At 35.3% G+C, this 25,833-nt stretch overlaps 5 protein-coding genes across 8 annotated transcripts; 2 read left to right on the top strand and 3 right to left on the bottom strand.

The window, feature by feature from the left end:
* Positions 1-165: 165 nt before the first annotated feature.
* Positions 166-4,519, top strand: LOC107015205. Of its 3 annotated transcripts, none has more exons than XM_015215402.2 (10): positions 166-377; positions 791-813; positions 1,166-1,247; positions 1,340-1,549; positions 3,026-3,148; positions 3,244-3,301; positions 3,388-3,461; positions 3,699-3,787; positions 3,861-3,939; positions 4,126-4,519. In XM_015215402.2, the coding sequence occupies exons 1-9, from the start codon at positions 258-260 to the stop codon at positions 3,928-3,930; spliced, it is 849 nt and encodes a 282-aa protein (XP_015070888.1). In that variant the 5' UTR covers positions 166-257; the 3' UTR covers positions 3,931-3,939; positions 4,126-4,519. The 3 variants fall into 3 exon arrangements, with proteins under 3 accessions (XP_015070888.1, XP_015070887.1, XP_015070890.1); XM_015215401.2 differs by having other exon boundaries at positions 3,861-3,942; XM_015215404.2 differs by having other exon boundaries at positions 3,861-3,958.
* A 136-nt stretch (positions 4,520-4,655) lies between these two features.
* Positions 4,656-7,180, bottom strand: LOC107015204 (oxygen-independent coproporphyrinogen-III oxidase-like protein sll1917). Its single transcript, XM_015215400.2, has 2 exons — positions 6,115-7,180; positions 4,656-5,540 (listed from the first exon to the last, which is right to left on the bottom strand). The coding sequence occupies exons 1-2, from the start codon at positions 6,900-6,902 to the stop codon at positions 4,913-4,915; spliced, it is 1,416 nt and encodes a 471-aa protein (XP_015070886.1). The 5' UTR covers positions 6,903-7,180; the 3' UTR covers positions 4,656-4,912.
* A 2,011-nt stretch (positions 7,181-9,191) lies between these two features.
* Positions 9,192-12,813, top strand: LOC107015194 (deoxycytidylate deaminase). Its single transcript, XM_015215389.2, has 9 exons — positions 9,192-9,525; positions 9,599-9,674; positions 10,303-10,342; positions 11,145-11,203; positions 11,275-11,312; positions 11,491-11,554; positions 11,731-11,784; positions 12,250-12,351; positions 12,508-12,813. Exons 1-9 carry the CDS (start codon positions 9,335-9,337, stop codon positions 12,562-12,564), a joined length of 681 nt encoding a protein of 226 aa, XP_015070875.1. The 5' UTR covers positions 9,192-9,334; the 3' UTR covers positions 12,565-12,813.
* Positions 12,814-12,992: 179 nt separating this feature from the next.
* LOC107015193 (ubiquitin-like modifier-activating enzyme 5) lies at positions 12,993-19,872 on the bottom strand. Its single transcript, XM_015215388.2, has 14 exons — positions 19,607-19,872; positions 18,780-18,848; positions 18,580-18,693; positions 17,839-17,967; positions 17,564-17,632; positions 16,510-16,662; positions 16,268-16,304; positions 16,097-16,179; positions 15,767-15,841; positions 15,305-15,379; positions 14,906-14,992; positions 14,701-14,816; positions 14,452-14,498; positions 12,993-13,416 (listed from the first exon to the last, which is right to left on the bottom strand). Exons 1-14 carry the CDS (start codon positions 19,694-19,696, stop codon positions 13,280-13,282), a joined length of 1,281 nt encoding a protein of 426 aa, XP_015070874.1. The 5' UTR covers positions 19,697-19,872; the 3' UTR covers positions 12,993-13,279.
* Positions 19,873-20,549: 677 nt separating this feature from the next.
* On the bottom strand, positions 20,550-25,668 carry LOC107012518 (UPF0235 protein At5g63440). Of its 2 annotated transcripts, XM_015212382.2 has the most exons (8): positions 25,461-25,668; positions 24,636-24,703; positions 24,449-24,549; positions 22,718-22,871; positions 22,311-22,407; positions 21,993-22,081; positions 21,811-21,879; positions 20,550-20,864 (listed from the first exon to the last, which is right to left on the bottom strand). In XM_015212382.2, the coding sequence occupies exons 1-8, from the start codon at positions 25,573-25,575 to the stop codon at positions 20,805-20,807; spliced, it is 753 nt and encodes a 250-aa protein (XP_015067868.1). In that variant the 5' UTR covers positions 25,576-25,668; the 3' UTR covers positions 20,550-20,804. The 2 variants fall into 2 exon arrangements, with proteins under 2 accessions (XP_015067868.1, XP_015067870.1); XM_015212384.2 differs by lacking the exon at positions 24,636-24,703 and having other exon boundaries at positions 24,449-24,563; positions 25,461-25,664.
* Positions 25,669-25,833: the final 165 nt, after the last annotated feature.

The following is a 25,833-nucleotide window of genomic DNA, read 5'->3' as shown; positions in this document are numbered from 1 at the left end:
TACACAAATAATTAGGAATGAAATAAGTATTTATTACTGTCGATTCTTTCTTAAAAAGTAAAGGTAAAAATAAAAGGAGAAGATAAAAAATAGGCTGGCAACAAATTTCACATTTCAACAGAAAAAAAAAAGTGAATAAAAAATGGAGTGCTTCATAAAATATAAATGGAGTCAAGTTTCGTCTCAGCAAAAGCAAAGAAAGGGAGGAAGAAGCACATATATTCACTCTGCGAATTTGGATAGAGAGAGAAAGCAAAATGGAGACTCTACGCCAAATTCGAGCTAAGAATTCATATTTTCTTCTTCTTTCTCTTCTATGGATCACTCTTCTCTCTTCATCCATATCCGCAACTTCACCTCTTTCTCAGTCAGATCAGGTTTTTTTCACTTTTTCAGCTGCAGTTTTTTCGTGTTCAACGAACAATTTGTTTCTCTGTATGATTAGTGTTCTGCCTTGGATCGAAAAGGATGAATTTCTCTTCATGATGTATTTTTTTTTTTTTGAACTCTTATTCATGTTAGGTTTTAAATGCAGAATTTACGGAATTTGAGTTTATGTATGTTTCTGTTACTGGTTTATGTTGATAATTATTGAACTAAATTAACCTTACGATAGCTGTGGTTTTGGTTTTGGCTTTAGCTGAATGTTAGTAATGCTTGATTTGAATTACTTGCAATCATCAGTGATGACCTATTTTATTTGTCTTGTTCTGAATCTGTTTGCATTTGGAAATCACTTCTTGGAGCTGGTAATTTTCCTGGCTGACCACATTCAATTTTTTGTGCATAGGGTACGGACAAGCATGCGACAAGGTAAGGTTTTATTTCGGTTTATAGTTGTAGCTCATATTGATTCCTTTTTTTGGAAATTATACTTTTGAAAATAAATGTAAGAAGCCTCTTAAAAGTACATTTGAAGATATTTTCTGAGGCAATAAGTTGTATCATAGTTCTCTATCGGAAAATAAAGAAGAAAAGTTGTATCATGGTTAAATCTTCTTGTTTTTCGTCTACGCCTTATGTTCCTTTTCAGCAGGATACTGTATGAGATAAATTCTAGATTTCAACTGTATTACTAAAACATGTTTGAAAGCAATCCATATTAGATGTGCCATTCCCTTGAAGTTGTCACTTATCTGAATTATTTTCTTTGCTGCTCGGAAAGTCCCGCACAAGACAAATCACATGTTCACGAAATTCATTGCTCCAGAGAGAGAAGCCGGGCTGCCTGGAAAGTTGTGGAGGAGGTATCTGCTAAAGTACTTCGTTTGACTCAACTTAAGCTCTGCTGCAAATACGGGACTGAAAATTGCTTTTTTACTCTTTCTGTGTTGTGCAGTACTTAATGCCCTTTGTAGAAAAAGAGAAGTATGAGCTTCCTAGGCAGTGTAGACTTCATCCAAGTAATGATCTTTTCAGAGATCAGGAGGAACATAAAATTCATCTTGATGTGAATGAATGGCGCTGTGGATACTGCAGAAAAAGCTTTCGGGCTGAAAAATTTCTTGATCAGCATTTTGACAACAGGCATTCCAATCTTCTAGACGTTGTAAGCATCATATACTGTTCATGTTTTTGTTCACTCCAAATTTTAATTTATTTCATATGATTTCTGCAAAAAATTTAAAAAATATTCTGAACATTGGATGAGAAAACCAGCCTTGATGCACTCTTCTGTAGTATGGCTATTCGTTTGGAATAGTTCATAACGTGATAATAAGTGATAGTTCGATTGGCCCTAATAAGTCGTGAGTTATACGAATAAGATTATCAAATTGATAGGGAATCTCTGGCTGACTGCTCTTTATATTGCACACGATGTTGGGTGTCTGTGAGCTGCTGGGTTGGTTGCTTCATCTTGTCTGTGTTATAAATTGTGTAGGTCTAAGGGGATGGAGATGGATTTTCAAGAATAAGGTGACAACAGTCCACAGACGATTGTTTTTATTAAGAGCTATATGGGGCTTTCTCAAAAGATCTATTTGGGGATTTAGAGAATCCATTTTGCGGTCCTTCCTTTTCTCAGGGAAGTACTGACAACCCAAATCTAGTTTTCCTAAAAAACTTGTCCAAACAAGTAGAAATAGAACTTAAGTTCTACTAAGCTTATTTCCCCACTCTTTTTATTTTTCTGCATCTTCGGTTTGAGGGTCAGTTCTAGTTTCAGGATGAATCCAGAGTTGTATCCTTCTCTTCTTTCACCAACATTACTCATACCTGTGCTGTCTGGACTCAGTAGCTTATCATAATTTACCAGCATCTAAGTCTTGTTCCATCGAGATGATTACAAAGTATAAATTAATGAGGTTTATAAACACCTCAAAAAATGAAAAGGTGGGGGGGGTGGTAAAGCCCCATATGATGTCACACACGTTTGGGTAGCGTGTGATCCATGGTAGAAACTAAAGTAAAAAATTTATCCTGAATGTTGCATTATATATTCAGAGATGAGCAAATTTATCTATTGTTCCTGGAGGGTTAAGTGGACTATTCCAATATATTTTGTCGGACGAGATATTTTTGGAGGTTGAGATCACACCCTGCTTTCATTTTAAGTTCCTTGACTGTTATTTTAAAACAAAAGCTTGTAGCGCCCTCTGGTGAGAACATATGTTCATCAATGGTCGATAGCATCAGCTAAGTAGTTATTTTAGCAAGTTTTCTGGTGTGATGGTAACTCTTCTAGATGGGTCCTGCACATACATCAAGTACGTTTGCAACTCTTGTTCAAAGAAAATGATTTTGATTTCAGTTTATAGCAAGAATCTTTTTGAACTAGCCACTTCTTTCATTATGCTGTAACTGATTTCATCATAGTATTCGAAAACCAAGTGGAATTGAACTGACCACGTTATTCTTTCTGTTATTTTTATTTTATAAGATTCATAGCTTGGTCCAGGTTGGGCCACTGACGAGTGTGTCAGGAAGTTAAGAGTATTCTATTATTTACCATGTTTTGATTTTTGAACTAGAATAATATTTTATAAGGCATGAAGTAATCTTAGCATATGATCTCATGTCTCAGGATCAAAGCAAATGCCTGGCAGATGTATGTGGAGCTTTGCATTGTGACCTTGTGATGGAAATCAAATCCCAGAAGACCAAGTGTAATCCTGCGGCAGCAGCACGAAATCGTCATTTATGTGAGGTTATCTTCTGAACTTAAGCCTATATGTCGGATTAGTTTGCCTATTCTTTTGATTTCTCTTTGATTTCAAGTCCATTGTTTCCTCATCTTTGCAGGGTCTTGCAGACAAATGTTTTCCTGCTAATCAGAGTCCATCATCAACTCGTCTTCATGGTATGCTTTCTCCATAGTGTTAGAATCTGAAGTAATTAAATAGTTTTTATTCCACTTGTGATGATCTTTGGTTGGTTTGATGTCAGAACTATTTTTACGCCAATTCTGTGATGCTCACACTTGCTCGGGAGGTAGAAAACCGTTTTCTAGAGGAGGAAAGGTATGGTTTGATTACTGAAATGACTTAATTATGTGCCTTCTGTTAAATCAAAATAAAAGTTGTACGACGGATTTATGGATTTTTGACTTGTCTTGGGTATAACTTCATACGATACTCTACGGAGATGTAATCTTGTCCGGCAATTTCGCAAGGCACTTGCTTTACTTGTTCAAGTGGATATTGTCTCTACATTTTGTGATCTTTTCAACTTTTATGCATGTGACATTATATTTGCAGAAGCATACAAATCGATTCTACTTGGCAGCTTCAGTATTGACTTTGATGCTGCTCCCTCTATTTTACCTCATTGTCTATTTGTACCAAAGGTACTCGCTCAAAACTTAGCATCAGTTAGTCTCCATCAAAATTACATTGAAATAATTACTTCTTCATCTGCAGAGAGATGAAAAGAGGAACTCAAGAACTTAAGCGCATAGCAAAAGTTGGAAGAAAAGCAAAACCTTCTTAGCTGTGTACAGTGGTGATACTCTTTTTGGGTGACGATATTTATCTATCTTGTTTAACTCATGTTGGAAAGAAATGGTTCCTTTGTCGTAATGCATGCTACACCAGTTTATGAAATGTATTTCATTGAGAGCTGAAACATTTGCATCACGAAGGGATGCTAATGGATTGACATTGTTCATCTTCTTCTCTTTTGCAGGCATTTCTTGGCGATAGTTCATTCACTGTTGCTGGATGATCAGAGATCCGAGGCAGAAGTCAATACATTTCCTCCGTCAGCATGGTACAATGCATCTGGGCATTTATCTCTTGTCAGCCTGGATCAACCGATATTGTTGAAGCAGAAGCTAAATTCTTACTCTGTTGTATCAATTCTCAGACCCAGAGAACAGTTCTCTTGAGAAGACAATCACGATCTCTTTTCTCTTTATGAATTGTACATTGGGAGAACATGAAAATTTTGTGTTGTATGTTTCTTTGGTTAATCTGAAGTTCAATTCTTGGGGTGTGTTGACCAAGCATTGTTATGACTGGTTAGTGGTAAGCTCGGAAAAGTGTTAGCAAATGGAAAGACAAGGCATCATTCCTTTTAACATTTTTCTTATATGCTCGTTATCCAACCTATAATTGGTGTTACATGGAAGACATAGGAGATCAATTCAAAATCATATATAGAAAACACTGAATAGACGACTGTGGACGACTTCGATTTTGGATACCAACTCGATATTTATGAAACAATCTTGACTCGTAAATAAAGGATTTTGATTAAATAGTTAGGGTCAGATAACCATGTTACATTTACTGCTGTGTTAAATATGCTTTGCAACAGAAACTTTCCACTCTCTCCAATGTTTTGTTCAGCAGTATATACACACTCGCCTTTGCTCTATCATGTCGATATACAAACCAACTGATGATCCAAGTATTGGGAGCTTCTTGCCTTTAACAACCTGCATTGCTAATAGAGCCATCCAGGTTGAAACTTATGGAGCTAACACATTGAACGCGAGGGATATTAACTCATTAGATAATAAGAAACCATCAGGGTCACTAAGCCTGATATATGCCAACACCTCATTGATCTTGTTCCCTTCAGATAACAAAGAGCTGAATTCTTCTGGGGAGATATCCCTCCTTTGCTCATCCAAGCAGACAACATGCCCACTCTCAATATGAGGCTTATAGACCTCACAGAGGGAGAGAATAGTCGAGCTGCCAAAAGCTTTGCCAAATGACTTCAAATCCAACCCTTTAGCAGTTCTCAAAGACAGCATAACGACATCCATTGCTACGTCTTGGGCATCTACTTTACTGTCCGGGCAACAATTCACTAGTCCATTCTCCAAATTTTGCACATAACCCATGTAATCTTTCAGCTTCCTCGGCCTTGAAAATCTTAGTCCGTTAAGATAGCTGGCTGACCCAAGTCCGAAAGCATAAAAAGGTTTGTTTATCCAGTATGTGTAATTGTGCTTGCATTGATAACCACTTTTGCAGTAGCTACTTATCTCATAGTGCTCATAACCAGCATCTCTTAGCATTTCAGAGGCCATTCTGTAAAAATCAGCAGCTTGATTTTCAGAAGGCAGAGGGAATTCCCCAGCTGTATACCTGTGGAAACAACACAGTTCAACAAATGAATGTGTAAGTGTACTCACTATGAAAAGTGCAGGATATTTTTCCATTTACTTGTACAATATCGATGTTTAATCTTTACAGCTGAAATACCTCTTGCCATTGGAGTTATGGAGAAACTCTCAATAAAAAAGCATATAATATCATTTCATTGAAAATTAGCGGATAAAAGATGCCTCAATAACAATAACAACAACAAACCCGGTGTAATCCTACAAGTGGGGTAGGGAGGGTAGAGTGTAAGCAACCTTATCCCTAACTTGAGGAGGTACAAAGATTGTTTCCAATTAAGACCCTCAGCTCAAAGAAAGATGTAAAAGAAAACAGAAACAACATCGAGATATTACAATAATCGTGGCTAAAGAAACAACAAGCAGTAATAACAATCTAAGAATATGAAAAATACAAGAAATAAACTAATACTCCGGGCTATACTCAATCCGAAATCAATTTGAAAAGTAACTGAAAAGAGAGACTTGAAAAACATGCTGGCAAAGGAAAAGGAAAATCTCAATTTTGGCAAGTGAAGGTTCAAGGTTGTATCACTTACAAAGATGCAAACTTTGTATCTTGCTCGACTTGTAAATCGTAAACTGACACATGTGTCGGTTTTGCTTGAATAGTGAGGCTCAAGCTTTGTTCCCACATATGTGGTTTCTGATGAGGAAGTGAAGATATAAGGTCCACACTCCAATTCTCAACACCACATGATCCAACAATGTCAATGGCCTCATGAATTTCCTGTACACCATGCGCTCTCCCACAACTCCTAAGCAACTCCTCCTGGAATGCCTGAACTCCTAAAGACACTCTATTAACACCCAACTTCATCAAATCTTTCAATTTCTTAGCATCAAACGTACCAGGATCCATTTCTATTGAAATTTCAGCATCAGAACACACCCCAAATTTAGCGTCCAACGTCTCCATGACTAGAGATACTAATCTTGGTGGCACAAGTGAAGGTGTCCCTCCACCAAAAAATACAGTTTCAAGAGGTGACTTGTTGTCGGAAGGTATTGAAGTAGCTTTAATTTCTCTGCATAGGAAATCAATGTAGTTAATAATTCGAGGGTCGTCATCACCATAAGGTGAAGATGACCCCAATGCGACGATGGGGAAGTCGCAGTAGTGACAGCGCTTTCGACAAAACGGAAGGTGAAGGTAAGCTGAGGTTGGAGTATGCTGTTGTAGCAACATATTCTCCATTGAGGCATTTTGTCGAACAGGTTGTGTGGGGTTTGTTATTGCAGCGATAATTGTATTCGAGTAGTTGCGGGGAGTTTTGGCCTTAGAGGGAAAAGCCGTTAATATGGGAGTGAGAGTTGATCTCAACATTTTTTTGGGAAGGCCCAACGTACAATTCTTAGAAATTCAAACTAATGGATAACTTTATGAGCATAATTTTCCTTTTTTAGTATTTGATGGGTGGATATCCGTAAAGGTGACTGAATTGGTGTAACGTATGATATTTCATAACGAATTACACAGAATATTTATTTTTAGTCATCATCTTCTCAGTCAAGATGTTATACGGAATTTGTCTGATATAATTAAATATTTTTATATGATATACAAGCTATTGTATTAGAGCGATTTACTCGGTGCTCATAAAAAATTTAATGGGTGGTCCAAGTAAAGAAGTCAAACCTCTTTATAAGTTATAACACATGTTTTCTAGATACTTTTGAATTGCTATAAACAAATATGGTTACACCTTCTATCTCAATTTATGTGGTTTGATAGAAAATTTACTTATAGAATTTTTAAGTTTTTTTTAAAAAAAAATTAATTTATTTGTAAACTACGTAGAAAGTATTAATAAATTGCAATAATAATTAATTTAAAGTATTCAAAAGAATAAATTACTGTTTAAATCGAAATTCAAATGTGTCACGTAAATTAGGTTAGGATAGAAGAAGCATGACATTATATTAAAAAAAAGGATAATCGTATATAATGATAAACTAATAATATAAAATAAATATAATAGTTATCGTTTGATTTATTTGTGTTCCACAGTAAACTGTTTGTCAGTCCCTCTCTCCTCCCTCTCTCCCTCATATTCTCGCTCGCCACTCTCCCGCTCTCGCTTGTGTTTTCAATTATATAAAGCGAGAGAAAATTATATATACACATGCAAATACATATATCTCCGTCTTATACACTTATAATTATACAATAAGGATCCTTTTGGTAGGGGGTATTAATCAAAATTGTCGAGGAATTAAAATTTAGTCCAACAAAAATATTGTTTGGTCACTTTATTTAACCCAATCCATGGATTAGTTATACCTCATACAAGGTCTTATTAGCAATCCTTGGATAAGACTCCTAAATGACTAAATTATCCCCAAATATTTTTTCCTATATTTTTTTTTGTAATTAATGTTCTTTTTTATTTATATGAGAATATTTATAAATATTCATTTAAATTCTCCAGATTTGTTTCATGTAATTTGATGATTTCACAAAGTAATATTTTTTTCTCCATGTTTGAGTTATCATATTGGGTTGATTTTTTTTGTTTTTCTTTTTAAATGTAGTTCGTCGATTGACCACTTGAACTATTTTTTTTAAGATAAGCTTCGTGTATTTGAACAATTTAAGTAGCCTTAAATTCATGTTAAGTATAAGATATATTTGACCAACAAAAAATAGAAATATACTGTGCTATCAAGGATCTCTATAGTGACATATCACATCTCAAAATTAATAATATTTTTTTAATATATATTTTACTATTTGACTTGACTAGTTAAATGAAATATAAAATCTCATAATAACTCAAGGGTATAATAGGAAATAAACTTTTTTTAGAGTTTTAAACCAAACATAAGATTAGGTGGGAAACAATGAACCAAACACTTGATAAAAATTAATACCTGCATTACTAAACCCTGTATTTACTAATCCTTGCATTGATAATCTATGCGTTAGTAATTCCTGCATTATGCATCTTTGTACCAAACAAACCCTAAAAGTACTTCCTTGCCCAAGTCTTTTTTGTCTTACTCTCTTTCTCATTTTATACAATTCGATTCAATTTTATGTTCCATGCCCCCTTTCTCGTTTTATACAAATTGAAATTGTATATAATCTTTCTATACACTTATAATTATACAATTTGTTTTATATACTTTATACAATCCTCTGCCCAAATGTCTTTCTCTTTCTCATTTTATTCACTTCGTATCTATTGTATATGTATAGTGAACTATACATATATATGTTTGCTATGGAGCGCAATTATGTGAATTTTGATATAATATATAAATATGAATTTTATGTTTGCAATATGTGAAAAGTCTTCTAAAAAATACTTTCTCCTTCCTAATTTATGCGACTATATTTGATCATAAACTTTTCATATATTTTTTTAATTATTTTAAATTATCAATTATTGTGATTTGTAATACTTTATATATAAAAAATTGAAAATTCACACAAAAATTTTCAATTAAATTTAACTGTTTGACTTTTGAGAAACAAAAAGCTTTACATTGGAAAAAAAAATGAGGTATTAAAAGAGTGAAGTGGTCACTTTAAAAAAAAATTATCCGTTCTTTTGTCAACATAAAACAGATTATAAATAGGGAAATTAACATGTTTAGTCTCTCAATTATCAATTGATCTTTATTTTGATTATAAGTCCAATTTTGGCGCGAATAAAAAAAGCTGTTCCCGCTACAATTTCGCTCTATCTCTGTTTTTGGCGGCGAAAAAATCCCTTCGTTTTCGCGTCTACTGTAAGATTCCGATCAAAAGCCATGAATTCCAGAGAGCTAACGCTGTTCTCAGCTGCCGCAGTGTTTGGTGCCTTTGCCTCTGCTATGACCATTCGCTTGTTTTTCAACCCGAAAAACCGTTCTGTTATTGGTCCAGATTCGGGAGTTAACGGTTTTCATCAAAGGAAGTCGTCGTCTTCTCGGAATCCATTTGATCCTACAAAACGAAAAGGGTTTGTGGATTTAACTTTTACCGTTTTTCTTAGATCCTTAGTTAAGTATTTTGCTATGGTTTTGTAATTGTAGGTATTTGTCGTGGGATGATTACTTTATGGCGATTGCATTTTTATCTGCTGAACGATCAAAGGATCCAAACAGGCAGGTACTACTCTAATTTGTGAACGGAACCTATTTTAAGCATTTTCATGAATTTGGAGTTATTTGGATTCGAGTGGATGATTGGAATTACACGCCAACTGTTTGTTAAATTGTTGTATATTTCATGCTTAGTTGTTGTAATTATCGTATTGCGAAAAACTAATGTATACTTCACTGAGTTCACTTTGTTAATTGACAGATCTATATTATTAAAAGGATTCTTCCTAAATAGAAAAAGAAGGAATGAACTATTTTCTAACACACAATAGAAATTACCAGTAGTCTTGAGATGATACACAAACTAAGGACTCTAATTTAAAAGAAAAGCTACGGATTAGTTTGTCGTATTTATTGAGCCGTTTAGGTGAAACCAAAGTAGTTATCACTTATCAGTGATTGTTACCTCTTTTAACCTCACATAAAAGGAGTTATCTAATAATTTGTGATGATAGGATTTTTGTTAATGGAATGAATGAAGCTGTTTCAAGACAGTTACATTTGTTCATGCTGCTCTCGTTCATTTGTATGATATTTCCACTTTTTACTGCTCTAATGCTACTTTGAGGTTGACTTTCTTGATTGAGGTTTCACAAGCTCCCTTGGGACTTAACCATTTTCTGGCTGTTTGGCAGGTTGGAGCATGTTTGGTGAGTCAAAATTATGTAATATTAGGTAAGATGTATTTAAAGGAGTCAAATATCTGTCTATTGAAAACTGAAAAATGTTTCACATCATTAAGTTTTATTGTTCAAATCACATTTGATTAGGAAGAACCACATCAAGTCATCTAATTGTCTGTCGGAGTAGCTCAGAGATAGATGAACTAGTTTCATAAAAAAAAATCATCAAAAGATAGATGAACACATGTTCACATTCATTTAGGACCTCAATATTTGGTTATATCTCACTTGTGATACTATTATTAATCATTTCTTGATTTGAGAACTCCGATGGTCCTATCACTTTACCATTATATTGGTTGAGTCATATGATTTCATATTGGTTCCAGAAAAGATGAAATAGAGATGGTTGCTCTGAAATAGTGGGAGGTTTAAAAAGCTTCATTCACTACTTAATACTCATGCAGTGCTTTCGTAGGAACTGCAAACATTTGCAAGACGCCAGTCTTCAGTCCCCTCTTAAGTTGCTTTAGTCTTTGCACATAAGTTAGTATTATTTAACATATGCTCTATCTCGTTTATATCACTTGACGTAGAATAGATGTGGCAGCATTGCCACACTTGGGAGTATATTGGTTAATTTCACACTTGAGATTCATATAGGATTTTTGATCTTTGACTCTCTGATTTGTTCTCTTTTTCATATGGGTATTTATTAGTTGATTTTTTCCCCGTACTTCATGAATGTTTGATTTGGCTAATCACATAACTTCTAGAATACGAACATTTGGGCAACATATTTACTGCCAATTGGTTATTAGATTCTATCTGATTGATGCTCTACTTTTAGCCAGGCATTGGATACAACGGGTTCCCACGTGGCTGTTCAGATGACAAGCTTCCCTGGGCAAAGGTTGTTTTTGTTCAAGGAGCATATATCTTTATTACTGTCACTGTTATTCTAATTAATTCCTAACATTTCAGAAATCTAAAAATGGGAATCCACTGGAGACAAAGTATCCGTAAGTAATAAGCTTCTCTGAGACATTTTATGTGTAATTTATGTCAGTAGACTACACAGTGTTATTTTGTAGGTTGTAATTACCATACCAATCATACTATCTTAATTCAAGAAACAAGTTCCACTCAGTCTACATTTGATGACTCTACCTCATTTCAAGCTTACCAATTCTCTTGCAGTTATGTTTGTCATGCTGAAGTTAATGCCATCCTGAATACAAATCATGCATCTGCTGCAGGACAGGTTAGCTTGGGTTTTGACCCGTGCAATATCGATCTAATGTCCTGTCACTCCTACTGCGAATCCTTTTTTCTCTCTCTGAACAGCCTCTTTTCTTATTAAGTAATTGGAAATTATTTTATCTGGCCTGTGTTTTGCCCAGTATTATCTCACAGAATACGCCTTACCCTATTATGCAGAGGCTTTACGTGACAATGTTTCCTTGCAATGAATGCGCAAAGATTATCATTCAAGTAAGTCTGATCCTATTTGCCTCAAAATATCTAAGCATAGCAACATTTTCTACTATGGAAGATTGCTTCTGTTTGGGAGCTTAGGCTTTTTTTTTTTTTTTATAAATTCAGTGTGACACACTAGCAGAAATTATGTGAAGACAACAAAAAGAATTTGCATGAAGTGGAAAAACTTGCATCAGGATTTTGTGCTCATATTCCCTTAAATCAAAATAAATACAGATATAAGTTGGCACGTTTGACACTTATCAATATATAATGTTTAATCATAAAAAGATTAATGAGGATTCTGGAATAAAAATAGCTATGAAAAGAATCTTTGGGTGTTCTCCAGTATATTTTTTTTGACTTCTATGCAGTGTGCACTGGGAACTATATTTGTGATTGATTTTGCATCTCTGCATCATGCACCTTCTTTTTTTGGTTTTCCACTAATTTATACTTCACAAATATCTGTATTTGCAGTCTGGTGTTTCAGAAGTTATTTATTTTGTAGAGAAAAGATTAGACGGTTCTGACACAGCGTATGTTGCGTCGCACAAACTTCTGTCATTGGCTGGCATTAAGGTAAGTAAATTTAGTGTCAACTCCTCTCCAAGAAATGTTACTTAGATGTATCATCTAACAAATGGAAAAAAAAAAAACTTATAATCCTTGGTGAAAAGGTTAGCAGCATGTATCAGTTATTTCAATTTGTGAACTTACTGAAAATCCTGATTGTAGGTAAGGAGGCATCAGCCACAGATGAAAGAAATCTCTATCAATTTTGAAGAACTATAGACACTCCTCGATGACGTGCTCTTCTGTAGGCCTGAATGTATCTTATGGATCTCTCTTGGGTTAAAGATGAAAGATGGATGTAATTTAGTAATGCTGCTAAGAGGGTTGAGGACTCGCAACTCTTACACTATGATGGGTGTTCAATTATTGAGATGTGTACCAATGTTTGTAACTGCTCACTTTAAGATGAAAAGCTGATGAGTTAACTTCCCATTAAGCAAGTTTAACAGGTGTTTTAGTACAATTAAATTAGTTTTATGTCGATAAAAGTGTGGTAATACGTTGATGTGTATCCTATTCATTGGAAGTTTAAAACAGAAAAAACATACTTATGTGGGATACTCTCTCTGATGGCTATGGTTTTAGCAATAGAGAATTTGCCTGCATTTTGCCTGAAACATTAATTTAACACCTTCAGGGATCCAAAATTGCTATAACTGAGATGGTGACAATATCTAATTAACCTTTTAGTAATACAACATTAACTTAAATCTTTGTCAGTAAGTTGTTGCAATGTAGGACTAGTTCATCCCACATGCTGGGAATAGGAACACTAGGCACTAAAAATGCCGCCAAAATCCCAAAGCTTTCGAGCTCACTTGAGGAAGCATAATTTTTCTCCAAAGCAAGGAAATTTCACACGAACATCATGCAACTTCGAGCTAGTTTTACTTTTCTCTATAGCAAGAATTTCTCTTTTTGTATTTTCAGTAATCTAATCAGCGTTAAGGGCTTCAAGTTGCCTTCTGAGCTCTTTAAGGTCATCCGCAGGACCAACAGTCTCTGTGACAGGTGCTTTTGGGTAATCGTCAGCTACTGGCAGCTCATGAACAATACCTTCGGGAAGGACACCTGCAATTAAAACAGAAGTATAGATATTATAAGTATGATAGTTTCAGATGATTTCAGCCATTAGTTCATTCTCTTTCTCCTTTAAATTATAACCTAAAATATGATCCTATCACATGAAGTATAGTTGTAGGAAGTAACTATCACAATGATATCTGGAATATTTCCTTTTTCTAGTTGTCTTAATACAATTCTATGCAACTACTGATCTATTGTCTAATTATTTGTTACAATGCCACAAGCGGCAACTAGAAGTCATTCTATATTGTGTAGAAAATTGTTTAAGTCTTAATTTGCTCAGTAAAAGCCAGGGGAAGACATACACAACAGTGACTGTTTGACTTCCACCTGTATAACCAAAACACAAGAAAGAGAGAAATTGTCCTTGTGTGATCTGGCATCACCGCAGAACAAGGAATTATATGCACTTTTTGGGATGTCTAATACACAGATACTCGAATTTCAGTAGATGACGCAGAATTCGGGGGCACACATTATGAAACAGTGAACTCATATAAAAAGTTTGTAGGACAATCTTTTCAGCAAGCTTTATTAATTGGCAAGTAACTCTAAAGCTACACATGGCCTAGAGGGTATGTGTTGTGTTTTCTATGCATCTTATTATACTAGTGCATGGCACTTGCAATTTCAGGCAGTTGGCATGCCTGTCCTAATGAATAGCAGAACAAACTGTATTTTCCTTTGCCCTTATTTTCCTTCCAACTTCCATTCTCATGACTAGTTCTTTTACCTTCCAACTCTCCAAACTGAGCGTAATTTCATTCTTTAGCCCCTGCTTCTAAGTTTTAGCATTTCAGATGTCTAGATGGAAAATTATGGCTATCACAAAGTTAGTCAGTCACAACATCTTGGAAAAAAGTAACTTTTATATTGAGCAATATGGGCTTCATTTTTGAGTTATGAACTATGATCCACCCAAGAATTTTAAGTTAGCAGATTACTGTTTTTTTTTTTTGAGAAATAGCTAGGGGATAACTTGAACAAAAGCAAAATATGTCTATCAGAGTTGACAAATACCTGAATTTTTCACGTCAGAACCATCCACCTCTTCGTCATCTACAACGCTGAAAGATCACAAGGCAATAACAAAATCAATTTGTTGAACAACAACAAGATGAATTAATGTTATAACAAACCATACTTAAACTAGAAACTCGAGAAAGTTGTTAAAGTGCTTTCTACCAATATGAGGCATGCGAGTAAGTAGTTGTCTCTAAGCTTACCTTGTGTGTTCTGTTTTTAAGTTGGATAAATTATGAAGCTTACCTTATGTTCCATTCATTGTCTGCATGAACAGGGTTTTCTGCAGGTGATAATGCTTCAATGTCCGCCTTTGCTTTTGCAGCAGCATCCCTAGTAGGCTTTGCAAGAATGTATTCCTTCTGCAAAGTAGAGGTCACCATAAAATATCAGAACTTCAATTGAATATCAAATAAAGATGACCTCACTTGTAGGACCATGGACACTATACCTGTCGTTCCAAACAAGCAGCATTTGAACATTGTGAGTTTGGCTTCATCTCCATTGTTGGAAAATAATCTTTGAGAGCATTGTACCCCTAAAACAAGCAACAAGACTAAACATCAAAAGTGTTGAGCTACACTTAATTTCTGTCTTCACCTTGTCCTCCTTTTATAGGAGGCAAGTTCACTTCTGTTCTTGACCAGTTATCTGCTAAGGATGAATAGACAATAAGGAGTTATTAAGGAAGTCCTCCGTACTCCAGAGGCTTGAAAGAACTCAAGTCTTTGACTAAAAAAAAGTCCAAGAAAGAACTTAAGAGTGATAAACATTCTCTCACATCTACCCTACAGCCTTAGTGGGGGAGAAGGGGAGAGAGAGAGAGCAAAAAACAGATGGCAAGCTTTACCAGATAGCGTGACACCTGTCCGAACTTCAACAAGTACTTCAATGTGTTTTGAACTAAAAGTCCAGCAACAACTCCCTATCAAAGACAGTTCAAATGTTAATTTACCAAATCAAATAATGAATTTGTAATACAGCTTCAATCAAATCATAAACAAGATTCTAGTAGTTTTGCTAGAAGAGAAGTTCATATTATTCTTCAAAAGAAAGTGGGAGCATAAACATGAGAAAAGTAACCAAATTAGCAGCAAATGAGGCTATAAAGAGAGAGAGAATAATTTTGAAGATGAGAAGAGCCAAAATTCAACCACAATTTTCTGTGTTTCTTTTACAATTACAATTGCTTATCATTTAAAAGTCATTCACATGGTGATCTTCAGGCAGAGAACTTAGAATATGTCATGCATAAAATTAATAAGGAGAAAGGGAACAGACAAATAATTGAGGAATTAAGGTTTTTTCATACCATTGTAGTAGGTAGTGATGCAGCACAAACCCCTTCACGCTTTAGGGTTCGTTCATCAATTCCAGATGCTACTACCTAAAACCACAAGTATTCCATTTCAGCGAATTATTTGGTTTACTTGAAAGCAATCTTAGTTGGAATTCGTACAGAAAGCTGAATTTTGGCAGAACAAAGTAGTTTTACATCATTTTTAGTTATGCCATTTAACTTTTATCAAACTTAAGTTAATGATTGTTATTGCAGACTCTTTCACAAATCAAGTCTCACTTCAACTAAAGATCGGTGATCCTTGATTGAAACCATTAGGGAAATTTCAATAGCTAAACATACCAGAGGAGGCACACATGCAAAGCAGGCAGTTTCACCAGGAATCAGCAATTGTATGTGACCTGACACAGCATCTTCAGATACACCTACCAAATTCCATCAATGTCTAGTTTAATTCAGAGGTTCCTGACTCACATGAAAGACAAAAAATTAACATGAAATTCAGCCACTTACCAGATTCCATCCATGTTTGATTTAATTCATTGCAGGCCTGCATTGCGATGAATTACTTAGTGGGTTAATTTACCAAACAAACAAATAACCTAAAACCATATATCAAGTAAACTTGTTTTTATACAGATTGAAGAAATACTAGCGAAAAGAACAAGTTTGGAGATACTTTAGACAGAGTAATTAGGGGACATGAAAACACACTGGCCATTAATTAAAATTTTAGGTAGCAGATATTTGCTCACCTGATTTACCACCATCCTTGCTTCATAATTATCTACGCAGCTCAAGACGAGGTCAACCCCACTACCACTCTTAGTTGGCCGGAATGATTTGTTTGTAAGACTTGACATAAATGTGTCAAAACCTTCCACGGTTGTTATATTTAACGTGTAGCTCTACAAAGACAACCCAGTGAAGATGGAGAAAACCCTAAGAAATTAAAGAACACAGAAAAACAGACATATTCTAGATAAAAACTGAAGAAGTGTAAAACAACATTAGCAAAGAAAGTCACAAGTAACCCACACTACCATAATATTTTAAGTTCAGATCGGACAAGCTTTCAACGAACCTTTTGGGATGGGCATACACATTCATGCAGTATGTCAAAGCAGAAATATGCCTAAGCCTTCAATTGCAACACAAGCCGGTAACACATGCACTGAACATGGTCCACAGAGGGAGAGAGAAAGAGATGACACTTGAAAGAACGAATTATTAGCTTCTTTCATGCTTAAAGTTCTAGATGCAGGAAAGGGTTATATTTTAATGACTGTCTGAATCAGCTTTCTAGCTTAGTCCATTGAAGAAAAGACTATATACATCCAGATTCCAGGGACCAGTTAAGAAACTAGAAGAAAATACCACACTCATGACCTAAACACTATGAAGTCATCATACTCGCTACCTATCTATAAAGTGAGGGGACCAACAAGACGCATTATTGTTAACTGACATAAACCAAAATTGATGCTTTAGCTTATAGATAATAGGAAGGGCACTGAAAGAGAAAAGTTTTCTTCGTTGAATATGAAACGGAACTCTTAAGTATCATAGTTTCTTAGGACCTCACCTCCCATTAAAAAAAAGCTAGTCCAAAATAGGGTAAAGCATTTAAGAGTAGTTATCAGTTGATTTTACAAGAACATGGCATTTCTGTCATTCAATAGTATCTTCAGGAATGGAATGGAAAGAAGAAACAATTAAATTTTGTTTATAGCTTGAGCTTGGTGAAGGACTCCAAACAAACTTTCCTTTAAAACAAAGCCCTAACTGGCAAACTGCAAACAATCCTACCTCAAGCACAACATCAGGATTTATCTCTGAAAGAGTTTGTACAGCAGCATCTGTCTTTGTCATACCGACCTGGAAGTGACATTAGAATTGTATGGTAAAATGCCAAAGTGATAGCTCTTTATAGCTGAAACAACGGATACTAATTTATCATGTTAGGAAAATATAAAAAATCTTTGGCTCAATAAAACAAACTATCAATATAGAAATGTAATCACTCACTAGCTACTACACATATGCACAAGGGGATATGGAAATAAGAATATTTTCTAGAACACCTGCTCTGGGCGAAAAAATAGCCTATTCATATTAGCTAACTCCACTTTGTCATAATCATACAACAAAAGACGACCAATGCCACACCTTGTCAGCATCTCAGCAGCAACACTGCCAACACCACCTATGCCCTATCATGAAGAAATTACAAAATTATGAGCATTTAAATATCAAAGACCATGCAGAAGCATGATACGTGAGTTTAAAGTAAATATAGAGGACTCAAATACATGTTTAAAAGAGTGAAGTCTAAATAATTATTCTGACAGCTTGATGGACATACTAAAGATTCAAATACATGTTTAAAAGAGTGAAGTCTAAATAATTATTCTGACAGCTTGATGGACATACTAAAGATTTTGCAGTTTCTAGGTCTTAACCAGGGCTCAGCCTATTAGGCACCAATATACGGCCAGGTAAAATAAATCTTACAGATACCTTAAGTAAGTCCAGGAGCTTAACACTCCGATTGGCAGTCAGTGTAGCAGATGTATGATGGAAATAAAAGACAGATCCCTTTTTGTTGATAAGTCAAAATAAAAGATCTCAAGTGTAAATCCCTAAAAAGACATTGTTTTGCATACATCTAAGACCTTGACAGGAAATATTAAATAATATGAATCTCAGGTTCATAGCATTATTGGAAGTCATGACACATGTAAAACAATATTGGAGAGTAAAAGTTTTGTTCTATTACATTACAAATACAGAATTTAACACAAGGAGGGAGATAAAATACATACAACAATGGCAACTGAGAACTCTCTTATTCTTTCATAGTTATTCACAATACCCATCCTCTGGAGTGCCATAAGCCTGCTATAGGGATTGCTATCAACAACTTCAGCACTCATATCCTGCCACCATGACAATCAAGTAATTATTAGGCTAAAGTTCTTAGTTAATTCCAATCAAAATATGGCATGAGACTATATACACTAACCTTGACTTTTGAACGGCGAGTAGTTCCTGACTTCTCAAGAGTAGCGATGTTTTCAGCATGCAAATGCATCTAGAGATACGACCAAAGAGAAGAATATATCAAAATCTCATGACGGGACATGCGAAAAAAAGATTAAAGGTTAATGGCATTTGAAAGATACGGAGATATTTTTAACAATTACTGCAGTAAATTTTTTTAAAAAAAATAATTGACGGTGTTTCGCCTCCTCCTTATTGACGGTGTATCCAAAAGACCAAAATCTTGCCCAGTTATGTTTCTACTTTAAAGTAACCATATTAAATTTTAAGGGATATCGAAAGGCAAATATATCCATTAAACCTGAACAACTTCTACATAGTCAAAGACATAAACCAAAGCCTATTTAGCATAAGACATTATTAAGAATATGAATTTTAACACATTTAATAAATACTTCTAGAACTAGTTGGGTTCTGGATACCGAGAGGATGAAACTGCAATTCATAAAACAACAACTATGCCTCAATTCCGAACAAACGTGATGTCTAGATGAATCCTCACCAACCATAACTCACCATTTAAATTCATCTTAGGCCAAACAAAGAAGTAAAGTACTCCATTAGAAATCCTAATTTTTTACCTATGAAACTGCAGTGCGTAATGCAGATAATTTAGACAAATCTAAAACAACTTTGACCCAGGCAGATATGGTTACCTAAATTCTGAACATAATCAGCATTCAATCAATTGACCCTAAAATGAATTCTTCTACTTGAATATAACAGATCCAGTTGAATTAGACCTAACATATTACGAGATTGAAGAATTAGCAACACCATTGAACTTACCTTTTCGATTAGAGCAAGATGAGAAGGATCTGAGATTGATTTCTTGAGAGAATGGAGATCACTCAGCAATTCTTTGAGCTCCACCTCCATGATTCTTACCGATTTGACGACTTCTCTGGAACGTCAATTTGGGTATTATTAGTGTAATCTTTGTAGTAATTGTAATAGCTTTTGTCAGTCAAGGTTTTGAAACCATAACTCATAAATCCCAATTAGAAATATGGAATTTCCTTTTATTTTATTTTTTATTATTTCTAATCTTTGACTTTTTTTTCTTAAAGAAAATAAAGAAACTACACATTCCTCTATGTTTTGACTTGTTAGACATACTTTAAATATTATTATTAGAAAAATAATAATTATATTGCAAGTCAAAAATCCACTTATGTTTTTATTTAAATTATTTTGTGTCGCATTACTTTATAATGTGCAGCTAAATTCTGGGTCATCTAGATTAAAAATTTAGTAGATATTTGAGAATATAATGAAAAAAACCAAGAGAAATGCTGTAATAAATAATATACTTGAGAAAAAAATATGAGATATCAAACTTCCTATTCTCAAATATAATAATGTAATATATTTTACCAGAAAAAGTGAACCTTGTGTGCAAAAAATTCTCCAAGAAGAGGGATTAAGTTTTTGAAAATCGAATAGTGTAATAAAAAATTCCCATTTCGTTTATTGTGCGAAATGAAAACACTATGTCACTCTTGCCTTTCCAAAGCCTCTTGCTGTGTGAGTTGCCAAACAACACTGAATGATTCTTTCATGATCAAATCAATTCTGGGTTTAGCAGTTAAAAACACAACCCGCGTGACGCCGAAAAATGGAGAATCCACACTGAGATGGATGATGTGCTGAAGCCCTGGCAATAAAAAGGGCAATGCAAAGTTCAGAAATACAGTTTTCTTTGCTTCCCCTGATGCTGAGTACTGAGTAGTTAAAAGTTAAATCAGCAAGAGCTAAACATTTGCAAAGAAGACATTTGTAGATGAATACAAACATTCCCCTGAAAATCAGTAGGGAGAAGAAGAACCCTTGCAGGTAAGTACTGCTAAGTAGGAACCAAGAACTTCCAATAAGATCAGAACAACGGATGCATAGACAACTGAATTCAATTTTGGGAAACTGAAGTTTCAATGTTACAAACATGGAGAAAATGACTACGAAAAACTATTAGGATCTGGGAGCCATCTCAAGGTTGGGCAGCCTCCAAGAGTTTTTCGTATACTTGTCTAGCTGTCAAATCCTCCACCTGATGCAGCGGAAAAAAAAATCAGTGAGAAGTTGACTTAGAAATAACTATTAGTAATCTGCATTTTTTAACAAGGATACTTCTCTAGACAAAATGCATCTTGTGTCATAATGGAAGGAACTAATACTATTTTTATGTGTTATCAAAGTGCAAGAATTGTGAATGAAAAGCTTTTCACTGATGAAATTGGTAGAAGTTCTTGCCAGGAAAGAACAAACCACCCAAGCAATTTCCCTTGATTTTTTTTTTAACTAATGTCTATGTACTTTGATGTTTCAACTTGTCCCTTCAAAATTGAAAAGTTGGCCGGTGTAAGGCCAAGTTGATACAATTGGTACCGGCAGGTATACTCCTCGGCATGTGCTGCTTCTTGTCAGGCAGCTTACCAGGTACTATTCAAAGACAACATAATCTGACAAAGTGGTTCTTGGCAAAGCTTAGAATAGATAGCACTTCCTCAGATTTGGAAAAAGGTAATGCACCGCATGCATCGATACATAATCACTAGAGTTTATTTATGATTACTAGCCAAGGTCGTACTTCCAACTGTGGAGTGTCCTCTTCCTGCTTTTAGACCAAAATATAGATGAATACTATCTCGGGTATCTAGCATCACTGGATTTTGATTCTACAAATATTCTTCTGTGAAGCTTCTACTGAATTTGATATTCAGGTTACTATTACACCAAGCCTTAGAACTTAAATTCTATAGACATAATATACATGCAAAAGATAGCAGGGAAGACGTATGCTCAGTGTCTCACAAGGAACAAGAAAACACATAGTTTAAAATGGTATGTATTGTTGATGTCGAAATTAGCACTAGAGAATATCTACAGGTTATCCAGCCAAAGAGGAAACTGACCAAAATATTTAACAGAGAAAACAGTAGAATTGTGTATGGGAAAACACACAGCTAAAGTTAGACGTGTCAATTTAGACTTACTACAAGAAGCTTTGATTTGCTATTCCATCCTCTTTGGAGAGTCATCTGAGATAATTTCAGACCCAGTACCTGCGTAAACAGAAAATCTTAGTGGTTCAGCGAATCAACCAGCGAAGTATCTAAATAATGAGCTCAAATATGAAAGTTTTTCCAAGAGGCAAAGGCAAAAATGTTCAGCATACTCGGCCCATGAATTCCAGAAGTTCATTATTAGCTTCCCCACGAGCTGCAGGTGCGGTTACAGTGACCCGAACATCATCTGCATTCACTCCTACAACAATATAAATGTCAAATAAGCGAGACATCAACATCAAGGCCAAAATAGATAATTTAACAGTACAACCGCTAAATTTTCAGCTTTTACAATTAGCAGAAGAGTAGGAATTGTTATTATTAATCTTCTGCAGAATTGTTCAGGTGGACAAATCATTTCCCAACACTGAAGAAATTGAAGCAAATGAGAGTGTCTAACTTCCAAAAATCATTGAAGGATTATTTACTTGTAATTGCTGACCGTTGGGCACGGTCCTCGACTTCTATCGCCACTTGCACAAGGCCACCTTCTAACTGTGATATACATGGTGGTACAGGAGCATCCTTCATAAAACAAGAAAATATTAATTCCTAAAGATATATATGTATCTGGAAGAACATGTATATAAGTTGACAAGTAAGAAAAATAAGGAATGTTCTGTGTTCGAATAAAGCATAAGATTTTTTTACATGATCTTACAAACAAGCAAGGGACAGAGAATACAGAAAGATTAACAAGCTAATGCAGAAAAGAAGTGTAAGAAAGCAGATAACAATCAATTTTATGGCTTGCTACAAATACAGAAAATATGTAGGCATAACTATATAATGCAGCCAGAAAGTGAATAACAGCAAAACCATTAGGATATAATACCTGTGGATTTGTCTCAGCCGCAATAGTGCTAAGTGCCCCATCAACTACATATATGAAAGAGGCAGTCTCCAGATCTTCTTCTGCCCGATAGCAGACAAACAGGCCACATCCCTTACAGGACATCCGAAACTGTTTCTCCATTTTCCCTTCACCACTATAAAGCAAAAGCAGAAGGTTTCAAAAGAATGTTCCACATTAAATTGTTACTCATATCAGTCATCAACAGTGTTGTGGACGGCGAGAGGCGACAAAAGGCGACAAGGGCCTGCCTCGCCACGCGGCGAGGCGAGCGGCGAGGCGCTTGCCTTTTTGAATAAAGGCGCCAATTAATACCAAAAATTAAAAATATTTAATTGCATATTTTATCCAAAAATCTTAATAGCAATAACACATATTAGCAAATATTCAGTTCAAAACCAATAGTAGATACTAAAATGTCTAAAACTTTAAAGACCAAACAATTCAAAATACAATAAACCAAAACTTTAAAAGTCTATTCTTCTTCAAAATTATCCAACCCTTGAGTGCCATAATACCATCCAATGTCCCTCTTTTTGCTAGCATCCACCATTGATTATTAAATTCAATTAATTCGCTGTTTAGGAATATTGAAATAAATAATTAGGAAAAGAGAGATTTTTTTTAATTAACTGCCTATAATTTTTTTAAAAAAGTTTACACAAAGCAGTAAGCAACTACTTAGTGCTTACAGCCTTACACCAAAAAAACACAACTGAAAAAAAAAACTGAAGAAGAACAGAAAAAAATTGTTGAAGAAGAAGAGAGAAAACGATCCCTGGAGAACAGAGAGTCGCGAGGGTCGGAGGGAACACAATCGTGAGCCGGCGGCCGGCGAGGGAGAAGGAGAACAGAATCCGACAGCGAGGGAGAACTGGAGAGAGGCTCGCGATGGAGAAGCTGACAGCGAGGGAGAAGAGACAGCGATGGAGGAGAAGAGAAGAGAGTCAATCGAGAGAGAGAGAGAGAGAGAGTTGCGATGGAGTTTCAGAAATTTCAAAAGTAAAAAAAAAAAAACCCTAATTTTGACTAATATTATTAAGTCAAATATTTTTAATTAAAAAGGCGGCGCCTTTTCTGTCGCCATTGCAGCGCCACACCTCGCCTTTTTACTATCGCCTCGCCTCGGCAGAGAATGGCGAGGACCCATCGCCTCGCCTCGCCTCTCGCCAAAGGCGAAGAGGCGCTCGCCTTTTGTAACACTGGTCATCAATAATAAAGTTCTTTTCCAGTGAAGCAAGAGACATGAACTAAAGATCTCTACGTTAACGAGCAGCTGGAAAAGGCCAACCAACAAAGTACATCAGAAAGACAGAAAGTAATTAAGTCCACGTTCAGTTCAGTTTTTCCTACTGACATTTGACTGTATTTTACTCACCATCTTTGTGGTTACCCAACGGTAATAATATTTTGGTCTGCATGTTATCCATGTTCATTCCATATATGTATTCCAGTAATAACTTAGATATACCTATTTTTAACTCTTCTGATGATGTCATTCCACTGTAGGTCAAGTTTATTACTGCAAGGATTACATCAGCTTCATTTTAACTCTTAGAATCTAGCAGCGCTTCCCTTACAAATATTCCATTTTAAACTGAAACACCTTGTAATCTTGACGTGTAATTTCGTACATTCTTCTACAGATGATTGCATATACTTTTAATGGAAGCAACATCAATATACTAAAGTTTACAGGAGCAGAAAGATTACCGCTTTAGAAGAACTTTCCCCGCATCATCTACACTCAGTCTTGCGAGATACTTTTTTTTATCCAATACATATGCCTTGTCGGTTTTCCTTTTTGGCATTTTCTGCAATTGATTATCTACAACCATACTTTAGCAAGGAGAATACCCTGTAATTGGCAGTAACCCCATAATATATAACAACAACATACCCAGTGTAATCCGACGGGCCACAAGTGGGGTCTGAGCAGGGTAGGATGTACACAGACCTTACCCTTGCCTTTGTGGGATAAGAGGCGGTTCCCGAAAGACCCACGGCTCAAATGAGAAGAGAAGAGAAAATGCAATAATATTGTAAAAGTGTAAATAAATCCTCTCTCATTCTTAATATAATCATAAGGAAGTTTTTCTCCATCATGCCAATAACAAGAAAAAATTATACAGCACCTAATCACATCTAATCCGCGCACAAGAAGCAAAAGACTACAAGCCATTAGACGTCCAAATTTGAAGAAACGGATAATACTGGAAACTCGAAATTCTCAACGTCAACGTAGCATGTATCACATTCCATCATATAACCAAATACTAGTTACTACTATAAACATAATGACTCAATAGTTCAGAAGAACTTCTCTAGATCACTTCCAGACCATAGTTGACTCTCCATACTTTTCAGCTTATAGCATGATTCAACTAGTTCCTTCACACCAATTATCATAAACCTCAACATCCCACCTCAACTCTAGATGTAAAACTTTCAACAATAAAAAAAAATGCGATTTACATAGTACTGTAAACTGAAAATTCAACAAATATAACAAATAACTAAACCAAACCAACGCTCATTCGTCATCCCACCTCAACTCTAGATGTAAAACTTTCAACAATAAAAAAAAATGCGATTTACACAGTACTGTAAACTGAAAATTCAACAAATATAACAAATAACTAAACCAAATCAACGCTCATTCGTTTTAAGTACATTGCGAGTAAATTTGTTTACAGAATAGAGAGAAAAAGGTGAGAGTACGAACCGGAGATGAGGACATGAGAGCTGCAGTGCTTGCAGTAATACACGAAGAGATCGGAGTTGGGACCGTCAGTAACTGCGTCTTCGCTAGAGTATGTGTGCGTTGTCCTCTTCGGCATCTTTCCCCTAAACCTCTCGCAAGTACACCGCCGGAGAAGATGAAGATTTTATTAATTTTTCTCTTTTTTCGTTTTCTTTCAGCTCGATTGGATATTCCAAGTAAATTCTACTTTTGCCCTTGTCTTTTTCTTATTTGGACAGTTTGCCTCCAACTTCACTGTAAAAACTCAAATGTGACCCCATAATTTTTCGAAATAAATGATGTTCTCGGATTTTCTATTTTACTTGTCCATTTTAATAAATTGAGGGATTTTTAT

The sequence above is a fragment of the Solanum pennellii genome, chromosome 3 (genome assembly GCF_001406875.1).
Source record: "Solanum pennellii chromosome 3, SPENNV200".
In the NCBI taxonomy this organism is placed as follows: domain Eukaryota; kingdom Viridiplantae; phylum Streptophyta; class Magnoliopsida; order Solanales; family Solanaceae; genus Solanum; species Solanum pennellii.
This window is presented reverse-complemented; position numbering and strand designations above follow the sequence as displayed.